Genomic DNA, 14505 nt, shown 5'->3' with positions numbered 1-14505 from the left:
TTTCTATCACCAAACAACACGCAGTTCATTCCTTTGGAAAGATTAGAGTCAGGCAGCATGGCATCATAGTTCAGAGCACAGGCTGTGGGTCCACAGGGCCTGGGTTCCAATCCTGGCTCTGACGCTTGTTAACTCTGGAGCACTATGTTATGTTACCTCTTTTCTCTGTGCCTTCATTCTCTCATCTGCAGAATGGGTGTTGGTGTCTGTAAAGCACATAAAAGAGTTCTTGACACTCTTAGTGTTTATTATAGGCATTGATAGGTACGTTTAATGGGTGCATTAAATATAATAGTTGAGTTTAGTCTTTTCCTGCAATTAACTAGCCCATATCCTTGTAAAGATGGTCAGGTGGTCCTAGGTGCGTCAGTACATATTCACCTATCTGTGGTCCACATACAATGAGGGGGCTGAACCAACTGGAACATAGGATCTCTTCGAAGCCTAATATCCTATAAATCTGTGTAGCTTTAGGCCAGATGCTATATTTTTGGGTTGCTATCAGTTTTATTCTGTGTAATGGACTATGCTTAGTTTTTTTTTTTACTGAATAATTCGGGGCTAAGTATTAAAATGAGGGAATGACGAAGAGGATCACTAAAAATCAAGTGGACGGATGATGAGTATTTCCAGTGTGTCACTGACTTGACAAGACAGTCTGTTGGACACAGGGGACTCCAAGGGGAGAGAGTCCCTGCTCTCAGGGAATATACAGTTGGGACAGGAGGCAAACTATTTGATAGACACATTGGATAAAGCATGTTAAGTGATAAGAGCAGGATTCACGTGAAGATCAGCGTGAGATGAACTAGTTACACTTATAAGGACCCCCTAACTCAGCCTTGTGCACCCGGGAAAGCGTCATTGAAGGAATGATAAAAGAAGCGCTTGAGGCCAGAAGGAAAGACAGTGCTGCTTTCTAGGAAGGTGGAGTAATTCAGTGTGGACGTCAGATCAGGGAGTGGGCCTGGGATCGGGGTAGAAATTGACCTGAAACTGTGGCAAGAGATAAGGCTGAGGTGAGATTTTGAAGAGCTTTGCAAATGCTTTCCTCTCAATTATAATCCGATTGCACTCAGGGATAGGCAGTTTATGAGCTCCAGGGGAATGACAGGGAGTGTGCATGAGGAGATGTAGTTTGATGTCTCAGAAATTCACTTCTTAGACAATTTGGTGCTTTTGAAAATGACTTCAGTTATTCTACTTTTTCCTCCCCTCTTAGTATCCGTGAAATATAGCTGCAGTTGTTGGCCAGACAGAATCCTTTGTCAGCTTCTTGGGATGAATGGCACACTCATTTTCACACCCTTGCATGCATCTGAGGAAAGTTGTTTTTCTACGATTCCCCGACTCCAGATTTAGGTCTTAGAGTCAAAGTCTTTAATAATCGATGGAATCTTAGAATATTTCTCCCCTTTATTCTCAGGAGGGAGAATACAACTGTATATTGTTTTAATACCCACATTTCAGGTAATGCTTATAGTGTATAAAGCATATATGATTCCTCTTTTGTCATTGAGCTGACCGAGAGTAATAAAGGTAAAGGAAATAATAAATGGCAGAGCTGGGATTTGAACCTAGCTCTAGCGTTTCTTTCCTCCCTCTTTTCTCCTCTTCTCCCCTCACTCATTCAGCCTCAGATGGTTTCCTGAACCATATGCAAGACACTGTGCTAAGAATGGACAGATGGCGGGCTCACAGTGAATGTTTCCACCTTTTTTTTTTTTTTTTTTTAGGTGTTCTTGCACAGTGCCTGGTGTTTAGTTAATAGTTGTGGAATTAAAGCCGTAAAGGAGTAACCATGTTTACAAATTTGGGGAAAACTGAGGATATGCTTTGTTTAAACTGGGGCGGGGGGGAAAGCTAAATTATTTCATGTCATTGTACAGCATTGTTTGCCTGCTGGAACATTTTTTTATTCACTGCAAAAGGGAAATTTAACATCAGAGTTAGATGCGAGGTGGGACAGTTAAGTTTGCAAACTCATCCTAGAAAAAGTGCTACATACCTCATTGCTGAATATCACCACGGTCACCTTCGAAGGACTCCCCTTGGGAAGCTATGCACCACGCCAGCACCTAGTGCACCCTTCAAAGCAATTTTGGAACTGTTTTTCTGGAATGGCCATCAGAGCTGTCATCGTATAACCCTTGATGTCCTAAATGTCATCTTCCTTTCAGTATTTCCTTTATCTTCAGGTAAAGGAAGAAGTCATTGGGGGCCCAGATCAGGTGAGTAGGGAGTGTGTTCCAATACAGTTATTTGTTTCCTGGCTAAAAACTCCCTCACAGACAGTGCTGTGTGAGCTGGTGCACTGTCCTGATGCAAGAGCCATGAATTGTTGGCGAAAAGTTCAGGTCGTTTCTGTCTAACTGTTTCATGCAGCCTTTTCAGCACTTCCACATAGTAAAGTTGGTTAGCTGTTTGTCCAGTTGGTACAAATTCCTATGAATCATCCCTCTGATATCAAGAAAAGGTTAGCAGCATAGTTGCAACAAGTTTGCGAACTTAATTGTCAGACGTCGTTCCTCGTAGGGAGACTGCTGACCATGGTTCCCATTGTAGGCTTAGTGCCCCCCCACATGGTTCCCTGGACGATGACACCAGAGTGTATGGTCTTGGTCTCCAGTCACTAGACATCGTTCAGGGTTGACAAGCCTGCCTGCTTGTGGGTTTCTTTCTGGTCTTTTTCTCCCCGTAAAGGCAAAGCATCATCTAGTCCCATCTGAGAGCCAAACTGGAGCATCACTGTGGAAATGCCCCAATTTCTGCCAACAAACTATTATGGCTCTTCTTTACTACATTTGTGATTACGAGAATTGAATCATGTGGCACCTTAAAGGACCAAGTATCAAAAGATCTGTCCTATACCCACCTGTCTCCCACCTCATTTTTTAGGGGTGAGCGGGGCATGTGAGACTCTGGCATAACCCTGCTTATGCAATTGCTCTGATAAGAGGTGAATGCCACTGTTAACCTCATGGGGTGCTCCTCTCTTCCTGTCTCAACAGGCCACAACCTACGCATCATGGGTGGCTCGGGGGTCCCTTTACCAGTCTGGTGCTATCATTCTTTGTAATATTTTTGGGCATCCTCTTAGAGCTGGAGGCAGAGTCTTGAAATATCTGTAGTGATCTGTAGATGTTTGAAATTGTTCAGGTAGATGTAAAATTGAATAATGCACAAACATCGTTTGGCGTCTTGTGATAAGGGGGCAGCCACATGCTCTGGGTGAAGACGAATGAAATGTAGTTTGACTCTTCTTCCTCACCCCCCTTTGTAGTTTGTAAAGTGACTTCAGTGGAAGTTCTAAAAAAAGTTTCATAAAGTGTTTGAAACAGTCCTTGGGGAACCTACATAGCGTCTCAGAGTAACTTGTTTTGAAGTCTAGCTTTGGGTGTATTCTTTGATTAAAAAGTAGCACTCAACTTAAATGCTCATTGGTGGAATTATGACTTTTTTTGTTACAGAGATGTAACCAATTATTATTCCATATTATATACTCCCAACTATAGATAGTAAGATAGTATTGTTTGTTTGTTTGTTTGTTTAATTTCAGGTGGGGTGAGCAGAGAGTAGCTAGAAACAAAGAAGCCTTAAAAACAAGAAAGAAAAGAAAAGAAAGGGAAGTTATCTCTCTATGGAAAAAACCTTTACTGCTTACTTTCGAGGGTTTTGTTTCTTTCTTTCGTTTTCGGGCATTTAAAACAAAAATACGACAGGTTATTGCCTGCCTATTTTTAATGCTCTGTAATTGTGTGCTGAGGCAAATCCCATTATTTTTAAATCACTTAATGTTGGAAAACAATTGGATAAACCCCACTTGGAGTGCCCTGTGGTCGTCTCAAGCCATTTGATTCTGTTAATAAAATTAAAACAATTGGGGGAAATATGCAGATGCTTTCAAATGGGCTTTATAATTGTGATGTCTGTGTGTATGAAAGAGAGGGCACCACTCAGGAAGTACATAAAGCCAGATGCATTATTACTGTGTGTGAGTGATGTGAGTTGGGAGTAAAGGTTTGACGTATATTTTATTTTGAGACTCCATGCTAATTTACATCATTCAGCCCTTCCACTGCCAAACTGTAAAAGTCCATTAAGTGACTGAAAGGCATATACAAATTATCCACTGGCACTCCAGACTGGAGTTTCATGTACACCCTGTTATTCTATCTGCCAGCTAGCTGCAAGATTCTATTAAGCAGTAAGTGAGAAAATTATATTGCCTGCAAACTAATTGTGCAAAAGGCTCTGAAATAAGGAATCAGAGCCCAGGACTTTGTAAAAAGCCGCCAGGAGATATTAGAAATTGCTTTCTCCTTCTTGTCAGCTTGGTTAAAAAACCCAGCGCTTCTGTGTTGATTTGGGTCCCTGTGCCGCAGAGCTCACTCCCCCAGCTATTGACAAAACTGGGAAAATTCTCGTCCTGTCATCAGTTGCTGCCCAATTCAGTCCCTGGTGCCATCTAACAAATGTGTCCCAGAAAATAGCAAGCTATAATCCAAGAAAGCCCTGTGTCTGAAATGAGAATCCTAGGCTTTGAACAATAACTTCTGTGTCGTCCTCAATGACGGTCCAGTGTTAACATTCCAGGTTCTCACAGTTGCTATTGGAAATATTTTCGTCTAGTTTCCACTTTCATGAATCGAAGAAAACAAGTGCCCCATAGAGATCATAAGGTCTGCTGGGAGTAACGTCGTTGAGCCATTACCAAAATAGATGTGACATTGTTACCCAGGTGCTTGGGGCACCACATTTTTAGGATAAAATGCTTTCTTTATGGAGTAGCAAAAGCACCAGGGAAGGTATTTCAAGGGCAGAATCTCTCTAGACGCTAATGTGGATCAAAGACTGTGTACAGCCACAACAATGAACTAAGTGACTCAATGGGAGGGCTTGGAAATGAGAAGGTTTTCCTGCAGCAAATAAGTTCTTTCAAATGATGTTGATTAGTTTTTCAAGATACGCACCAGTGTTACTTAGTGAAATCAAGGTTATCATCCATATATGCCAAGACAAGTTTATTGAATCAGGACATTTGGCCGAAGGATACCTGATTTCATCATGAATGATTTCTCTGCACTTAAGCTGAAAACATATCATTTATGAAAACATTCAGGACCACTAAATGATCCATCCCTTCACAGTGAAATTCTTATGAAAATGTTATTTTTCCTGCAGCTTTGGGAAGATGCTTGTACCCCAGTGTGGTGATTTACTCATTTTTTTCGCAGCACAGTTCAAGCGTTTGTCCCCGTGTGAAGAATTCGCTCACTTTCCTGAGCATAATCTCTGCATTTGTGGAAATGCATGTGTGTGAACGTGCTAGTTCTGAATCCAGAGCCTTCACACCAAAGTTGCACTAAGTTGCACTCTTATTTGTTTATGTCTCTTGTCTCTTCTGTAAGATGGTAGAATCCTCAAGTGCAGGAACCATCCCTCTTATCCCAACCCAGCACATGACACAGATTTCCGGACTCATTGATGAGCATTGAGGATTCACGATGAATAAGACAGAGTTCCTCTTTCAAGAATTCATTCTAAGGCACTACTACAAATTTTCTTGCCTTTACATTTCTCTTTGTCATTGAAGAATGATGGCATGTAACAGCTAGGCAGGAAGCTAGAATAGTCCTCTGTATGCAATCTAAAAGTCGCATGTGGCTATTTGACAATTCTGGTTTTTGAAGAAAGTTAGAAATCTTTATAGAGGCAGTCATAGATTTAGCTACTATTCCTGAATCGCTCCTAAATATAGTCTCCAATGTGGCTATAATTCTGAGAGCACCTATTTTGGAAATAACAGGTATTATAATTAGATAAAAATTAACTCATTTGGTGCCATCTATCTGTGTTTTCATTTTTCCTTTTATTTTTATCCTATTCATATCAAGGTGCATTATTATTTCCTGTAAAGCCTCTTACCATTTTTTTTTTCCTTTTCACATTTTATTCCCCAGAAGCCCTTGTATTTTTTGGGTTTCCTCTTGATAATCTCTCCCTGTTTTGCTATGCGTCTCCATTTTTGTTAAAGCTACTTTTCAAGGTTTTGAAAAATGAACTAGATTTTCTTCTACTTTTTCTGATTTGTGGAATGGCTTTCCGAGTGTGCTTCCTAATTTTGTTTCCTAATGGGACATCCAGCTCACTCGACCTTGCGGACGTTACTACATTACAGCACCATAATTGATGTGCATGGACGTGACCTTGAGATATCGAGAAAATACTAAGTTATTCGAAGAGTATTATTTTACTTACGTACTATTCTTTGCCTGGCAGATTTCTATACTGCCTAAGGAATGGTTCTTGCCTCCAGGAGCTGATCGTCTAATGCGTAATATGCATGGGGATAGATAGGTGCAACAAAATATGGCATGTCTGGATCTGATGAGAATACCTGGAAAGATATGAGAACCAAGAAATCATTTTCTGCTAGGATGGGCTGAGACATTTTCATGAAAGATTTGACTGGAATTTGAGTTGAACATCGAGACTTGGAAGTAATTTTAAGAAGCAAAGGGGGGGGCAGAGATAGATCATTCTCAGAGGGAAGTCTGAAGGACACAGTGAACATGAATAAATTGAATTGGCTCCATCAGAAAGTTCATATAAGGTAATAATTGTAATATTGCTGGAGAAGTAGATGAGAATTGGATTGGGGGGACTTTGTTAGCTAGTCTAATATTCCTGATTTAATTCAGGAGGCCACAGGAATACATTGATTTCTTTTAAAATTAGGGTGATGAATGATCAAAGCAGTTAGAGGAAGAGGAATATGATTGTGGTATGCAGCATGGATTAGAGCGGGGCAGAACAGAGGCAAAATACCCAGCGAGGAGAGAACTGCCATAGGCTGGGTGTGAGCTCACACATGGCCTGGTTCAGGTTCCTGTCGGAAGTACGCTATTGTGAAGGATGAGGATATAACTTTCAAAGAGGAAGAGGAACTAATTTGAAAGGAAGATGATTATTTGGGGGTGGGGAATGGTGGGGCATTTCGGTGGAAGTTTCCAGCACTGGGTTCAAGTGTCGGACTGGTGCTCATGCTTCGCTATTGGAAAGTGAACAAGCCATACTGACGTTTCAGGTACACAAAAGGGAAGAAATGCTGGCTGGAAAACATTTATTTTGTTTTATTTATTTTTTATTTTTCATCCTCACTAGTCATTGTTCAGCTCTTTCCAAGAAAGCAGAGACCTGGGTTGCTTTTTAAATAAGTCTAGGGAGAGCCAGGTAGATGGAAAGATCTGGTAGTGGAGTACTAATTAACCCCTAGGAAATTACTAGCAACACTCTCTCGATGCAAAATAAATTTTCGGTGATAGTTAAAGAAACTCGGCAGTGAAACATGATGTATCTAAAGTTCATATTCTAAATCCGTTTATTCTCAGACATGACCCAGCCAGTCTGGTTCCTTTGCCTTTTCCTCGGTTTTCTATGAATATAGCATCAGTAATGTCTCTGAGGAAGGTGACGGTGTGTGCTTCTGTTGATGCAGTTAATATTATTCTTAATATTTCACCCCTTCCGTTGCAAAGTAGTTGCTTTTATTATTGTAAACGCCCTGAATTAGAAGGCTGATTTAGTCAAACAATTTTGATAGGCTTATCTTCAGTTATAACGGCATACTTAACCAACTTTCAGTAGCTATAAGTGGTTAGGTATTACTTCCTGTTGAATTAGCAGTTGCTGAGCAGCTGAACTGGTACAATCCTGCAACCCACTAATGTGATATTTACTGAGGAGACATCAGTCTGGAGAAAGGTAGTCAATATAAATCGGTGTTTACAAAGTGTGATTAACTCTGAAATATTTCATCAATGCCGGGGTCCCAGGCAGACTCTATGCTAATTACTGGAATCTGCGCATGTTGCAGGGGACTAGGACGGACCCTGACTATGGCAAACACACAGCAGCAAAATTGCAATTATGCTCGGACCGTCTCTGATGACAATTTATGCATTTGGTGTGATGACCTCCCCTTTCCCAGGAGGGCAATAAACAGAATGCATTTTCATTAAGATACTAATACACTTAATCACAAGGGAAAAGGGTTCGGGAGGAACAGAAGACCTTCAAGCCCTGTGTGACAGAGCTGATGGGGAGAGAGGCTTTATTTTAAAGGCAGCTTCTTTACAAAGCTGTAGGCAGGCCCAGGGCACATCCCGCATGCTGTCATTGCCACTAATTGGGGGGGAAAAAAAATCAAGTTACAGTTTGGATCTTCTTCTCTCTCCCTAACATTTCAAATGTGTGGGTACTACCGTCAGGGATATAACCTCTAAAATCAAAATGTAATGTTCGCATTGGTTTATTGTTATTTAAAACACTTCCTTGGAACTTGAGTGTTCCGAACGCGTTATACAAGTGGTATAACAAACCTGGTGATGATGGTGATGATGGTGGTGGTGATGACCGTTCACCAATAAGAAGCATTTACCAAGCGTACAATTGTTTTTGTAAGACTGTGGTTAGTGTTGCAGCCAAAAACCATGGAATTTAAGTCGCTGCCCTTTCGGAGCTTTCTGCAAGGTCCCACATGAGCTCAACAATCATTTTTCACGGTGAAGATTATGCTGTTCCGTGTCAGAAAGACAACAAGCGTGATGCATCCCAGCATCAGGAGCCAGAAGAAACCCAGGCTCGATGGTACAAGAATACAGTTTTAATGTGTGTGTTTTTCTGGAAATCGCCTGCTTCGAAATTTCTCTTGGATCTTCAGATGCTGGAAGACATTGCCTGGGTGTTCTAAGCATCACGTTTTAAAGGCTTATTGTATTTGTTTGTTTGTTTATATTTTATTTTTTATTAGTTTCAGGTGTACAAAACAATGCAATCGTTAAACATTTATACCCCTCACAAAGTGGTCACCCCCATCCCCCAATCTGTGGCCCCTCTGGCATCGTACATATCTATTACAATTCCATTGACTCTATTCCTTATGCTATTCTCCGTATCCTGTGACTATATATATATATATTAAATTACAGTTGACATACAGTATCATTCAGCTTCAGCTTCAGGTGTGCAGTGCAGTAGTCAAGCTTCTACACCATCCATGAAGAGGTGTCCCTAATAAGACATGTGCCCAGCTGACACCCTACACAATCTTTACAACATTATTGGTTCTATTCCCCACACTGTCTTTCATATCCTTGTGGCAACACTGTGGTTATCAGCGTATGCTGCCTAATCCCTACCCTTCTCCCTCATCCCTACCCTCCTCCCTTCTGGCGACCGTCAGTAGTTCCTCTGTATCTCCCGGACTATTTCTTTTGACTTTGCTCATGTATTCAGTTCTTTACATAAGACATATAAGTGAGATCATATGGTATTTGTCTTTTGCCATCTGACTGATTTCACTTAGCATAATGTAAAGGCTCATTTTAAATGGAATCTTTTGTAGAGTGTCTCTAGTTCTCTTCTCGTGTAATGCAGCTTCTTCGTTGGTTGTAGCAGAGCATCCAGCTTTGTGACACTTGTGACATTCTCATGAGTCCCATGTGACGTTTTGGGGCGAGGGGTTCGGAATCACAGAGTCGGCATTGCCTTTGGGATGCTAATATTTCCTGGGTCTTGCACATCTAACGGCTTCCTTTTTTCCACCTCTGTGTTATAGGTAACATAGAATATAGCTGTCCTGCCACGAACGAATGTGAAATCACAAAGCGCAGACGTAAATCCTGCCAGGCTTGCCGTTTCATGAAGTGTTTAAAAGTGGGCATGCTGAAGGAAGGTAAGGCCCCTTGCTCATAGCCCTGTGTTTTAGGTTGGGAATGGGGGACGGGGTGCACAGGGAGTTCCAAACGTGTCAGACAATCCAGGAAAGAATGGGGTCCCAGTAAGTGCCCTGAATCTGATGGCAGAATGCTCCTTCTTTACGACTGAACTTGCTGGTACCCCCTTGGCTAACTGCCTGACACCCACAGGAAGGCACAAGGTAGGATATGTCTGATGTGCAACTAAACCCACCAGGTGTGTTTAAGCAGTTCTGGTTCTTTTCACCTGTGTAATTTCCGGAAGGTGGAGGATGGGCAACCAGGCTGTTACTGTTTCTGTCATTTTGCATTTTGTCTCATTATTAAGTTCACAGAGAAATAGTTCCCCCATCTTTATTGAGGTAGGATTGACAAAGTATATATTTAACGTGCATGAGTTACTGTTTTGATACACATATATTTTGTAAAATAATTGCCACATGTAGCTACTTAATATATCTATCACTTGTTATAGTTACCGTTTTCTTTTTCTTAATCTTAGATTTCAAGCATTCTTTCTTTCGTTTCTAATCTTATCTTTTGGACTTATTTTCTATTATAAAGAGCTTGGAATAATGATACTAAAATTATTGATTTCAGTTGGGAATGACAGCAACAAACACAAAGTAATGACCATGAACATGTATTCTGTGTTAAACATATTGTCTAAAAACTCACATACTCGTAGCTGGGAACTGAACCCAAATAGTCAGGTTATGGAATTCATTCAGTTGTTTCATCCGTATCAAAGGCCCTGAAATATTTGTGTATCTCAGCATGTCTAGTGAAACTAACATTTTAGCTTAGAGAGAGAACAATTGTTCATTTTGTTGGGAGCCCTAGATTTAGTTTGTTTGTTTGTTTTTAACATATCTTTGTACGTGTGTGCTTTCATAGATGTGCAATTCACGTACTGCATTTAAATTTCACTTTTTCCTTTTCTTCAGAAAATTTGCCAGAGTTTAAAATAAATACGATAATTCTAAAAATTGATAAAATGAAAATGTAATCATTGAAGCCTGAAAGAAAATTGGGTAAATTAATGTTTAAATTGGTTAGCTTCTATTAAGTCATAGAATATTCCTTGATCCTAGCTTTCGCCTATGAGTTGTATCTTGTATTGTTACTGGAGATGGCTATTTTTTTTTTTTTTAACTTATATATCCAAATGGATCCGAGTGTGTTCCCCAAGAATGAACGAGAGCTTCAGTTAGGTGTAGCTTTACCAGTCTTATAATATTTCCTTGTTTGTTCTTATTCCAAGATTTTTTCTGTGAACAATGTTATAGGAAGATGAGTGGACCAGAGGATATTTGGGTCCATGGACTTCATGCTGGATTTCTGTCTTGTCTCCTGAGAACTAACTCTTCCCTTGACTAGGAACAAAGATGCTTAAATGTTTCTCATCTTCAACTTGAAAAAAGCTATTAAAAAACAAGTGTATAACTTTGTAATGAAAGCCTTCAGAAAAGATAGCCAAGATACATTGTAGCCAAGTAACACTAAAATTTTTATAAAAACATATATTTTAATAACTTACATTATATAGGTAGAGAAAGAAAGGAGAAAGAACAGTAGAAGGTGATAGATACTCCAGTGGTGTACAGATAAAGATTGGTGACAATGTTACACTGGTGAATACAAATTAGGATGGGGGATGTGTACTTCCCTCCCCCCCCATGTAACCTTTGGTCCTGTTAGGATTTTTCACAGTTAACATGGTTTATAGTTATATCCATTTGCTAAATATTTATTAAGCTTCTCCCATGTGCTAGGTGCTATTAGACCCAGTGATGAAACAGTGAAAAAACAGATATAGGTGCTCTTGTAGAGAGAGCTTATATGAAAATGCCAAAAGGACAGTTTTGCAAAGGAACACATGCAAATAGAAACCCCACAATAAAAACCCCGCCCACATGACAGAGTTTTAGTTAGGAGGATGGTGACAGCTTACTTTTTTGTGATGAAAGACATTATCTTAGTAATTCCCTTAAGCCCTATAGCAGAGTAACAAACAAAACACATTTCACTATATAACGTTGAATGATTGACAGTTAACTCTTGGTCTTTATATTGCTACTTAATTGAGCTATTCAGACTCAAAATAAATTGATGCTCATTTAAAAAGGCTTACGAGTTGGGAGTTAGGAATCAGCATTTTCCAAAAGCAAACCAAGTTTTTCAACAATGTTATAAACAGTAATATATTAATTAACACTTTGAATTGAGGTGTCTTAGATTTGGATTTTATTTTCAAAAACTGGAATACATTGGACTGTGTCTCCATTTCCAGATAGACAGAATTTTTTGATCAATTTGATTTTACTACTGTAATTTACTCAACTGTTTGCCCCTCCAGGTTGAAGGAGGACATAGGGGAAAAAAAGTGCTTTTCCCCTAAATAATTTTCACCATTGTGGTTTTCAAGCAGGAGCAATGTTGAAAGGTGGACGGAGTGACTGAAGAGGTGTGAACTGTGTTTAATTAAACATTGTTGGTGAAAGTAAATGGGACAGTGCTTATCTATAATTCACACCTCTCCAGTTGCTGTTATCAAGCCCTTCGAGGGCCTGTTTTCAAGGGAATTGCTGCTGTGGCTGATATACTCATATAATAATTTATTTTCCTTTACCCCTTATGCCCACGTAGGTGGGAAAATATCAGTTCTCTAAACCCCCTCCTTCCAAAGAGAATGGATAGAATGGTTATGAGAAAAATATAGAATAGTCTTTTTCTTTTGTACTTAAAAAAATGCAGTGAAATATAGCATTACACCCTGCATATAAATGCACAATTATGTTCGGCCGTCTCCTTGGCTCAAGACCTGCCTCCTCAGCCTGGAGAGAATGATACTGTCTTAAATGTATCTTTATGGATGGAAAGGGATTTTAGTCCCATGCAGTATGTCAGAGATCATGATGTAGTAAATCTATTCAAATGTAAACCTGTTCAATTCAATTACCAGTCCATAATAAAATTTGCTACTATAACCCCCGTGTTGACCACAGCAGTCCATACAGGCTGATGGCACAGCAGGTCTGGAAATTGACAGACAAAATCTATTTAAACAAAAAACAACATTAGTTCTAGAATCTGCAATGAAATCAGATTTCAACAGCTTTGATGGGACCCTTCTTTCCTTTAACAGGTATTGTTGTTCAACTCGCCAAATATGCATCTTAGATAAAGTGCTTCCTGAGGGAAATGAAGAAGTTTTTATTAAGAGAGTACTTGATAGAAAAATGAGGCTGTTATTCTTAAATTGCACGCCTTAGTTTTATTGACCGCCATTTCTATTAATGACGTGGGGTGTAAAAGGACAGTGATGGCTTAGTGGGTAAACAATTATATAAGTCACATTGTGCATGATTAAATTCTTATCAGATATGCCTTCTCATAAGCCCGCACCAAAATCATGTCTGAATGAACGATCTTTGATTTTAACATTAGAGGTATTGAATCCAGAAATTGTTACCAGTCGAAGCAATGAAACAGTTGTGTGGAGAGAAAAAACAAGACCACAATATAATAACACTTCAAGAAGCACACTTAAAAAATGATAGTTTGTTCAAAGCCAAGTAGTTTGTTCAAGCCAATTCTGCATCCTGAGAAATCCCCCCTTTTGGGGGAGGGAGCTGGTGATCTTCATGGATGATGGTCCAGCATTATTTTTTCGGCGTTCTACCATACTGTATGTCACAGAAAACCCATCTATTACAACATATCTGGTCTCAACATTCCCCTTTCATTTTTGTAGGTATTGCTTATTTGAAGGGAAACACAACAAAACCTAATCAAGGTACACCTATAAATCTGGTCAGGATTTATTTTTATTTTGATCTCTGTCCTTGGTTATTTAAAGGCTACTACAGGACATACTTGTTCAGTTTTCTCTCTGTCAGTGGCAAACAGAGACATTTTATGAAAGCAATCTTTATTTAGGTATAGAATTCACTGATCAAAGGATGGAAGGGCTTTTTGCTGTTTATTGCTCTGATGGGCTTCACCTTGGCAGCTCAAGTATTTTTCTTTTACTCTTGCAGATGAGAATAAGACCCCACATTTATGCTCACCATGACTTTCCCCAGCCAGCCCAGCCCGTATGCCCAAGTGTGGAGGACCAGTTTTGTCATTTCATGCCAAAAATGTGTGTAACTAGGCCTTAAAAAAAAAAAAATGGTGACTTAACCTTCCTAAACTTCAGTTTCATCATTTATAAAATGGTGGTTGCAGTAATGGTATTTGCAAATCATGTGTTGTGAATATCCAATAAGATGCCGCAGGTTACGTGTGCATGTGGCTTAGCATAACGGCCAGATCAACATTGCTACAGAGAGGACAGGTGAAGTTTTAGGGTCAGGTGGACCTAGAGGTAAGCCCAGGTTCTACCACTTCCTGGTCCTGAGGCAAGTTGTGTTACCTCCAAGACTCAGCCTGTTTGTTTATAAATATGGGACTGATGATAGAACTTCTGTTGTGAGGTGTTGGTGAAAACCAAGAGTGCTAATACAGACACAGGGTCTGGCATGGGATTAGTGACTGGCACCGCAAGCTAGAATTCAGATACCATATAGCATATTGACCTGCTGGACTAACACAAATTCATGCAAAATCGGTTATCCTTTGGCAGTATCAATGACCTGAAGTTTCCTTCCCAAACTTTTCATAGAAGCACATCAGTAGGTGAAACTTTTCTCAGGAATTTCATGAGGAAATGTAATCCTTAATATCTAATCTTAAGTGA

General features: G+C 39.8%; 1 protein-coding gene across 15 annotated transcripts in view; it reads left to right on the top strand.

Moving 5' to 3' along the window:
• ESRRG (estrogen related receptor gamma) overlaps window positions 1–14505 on the top strand; it is a 549261-nt gene that overhangs the window by 396334 nt on the left and 138422 nt on the right. For all 15 annotated transcript variants that reach the window (XM_033099785.1, XM_033099783.1, XM_033099793.1 and 12 more), the window contains one exon: window positions 9623–9739. In XM_033099785.1, coding sequence (XP_032955676.1) covers window positions 9623–9739 — 117 coding nt within the window. The remainder of the gene's footprint in view (window positions 1–9622; window positions 9740–14505) is intronic.

The sequence above is a fragment of the Rhinolophus ferrumequinum genome, chromosome 27, assembly GCF_004115265.2.
Source record: "Rhinolophus ferrumequinum isolate MPI-CBG mRhiFer1 chromosome 27, mRhiFer1_v1.p, whole genome shotgun sequence".
Taxonomy (NCBI): domain Eukaryota; kingdom Metazoa; phylum Chordata; class Mammalia; order Chiroptera; family Rhinolophidae; genus Rhinolophus; species Rhinolophus ferrumequinum.
This window is presented reverse-complemented; position numbering and strand designations above follow the sequence as displayed.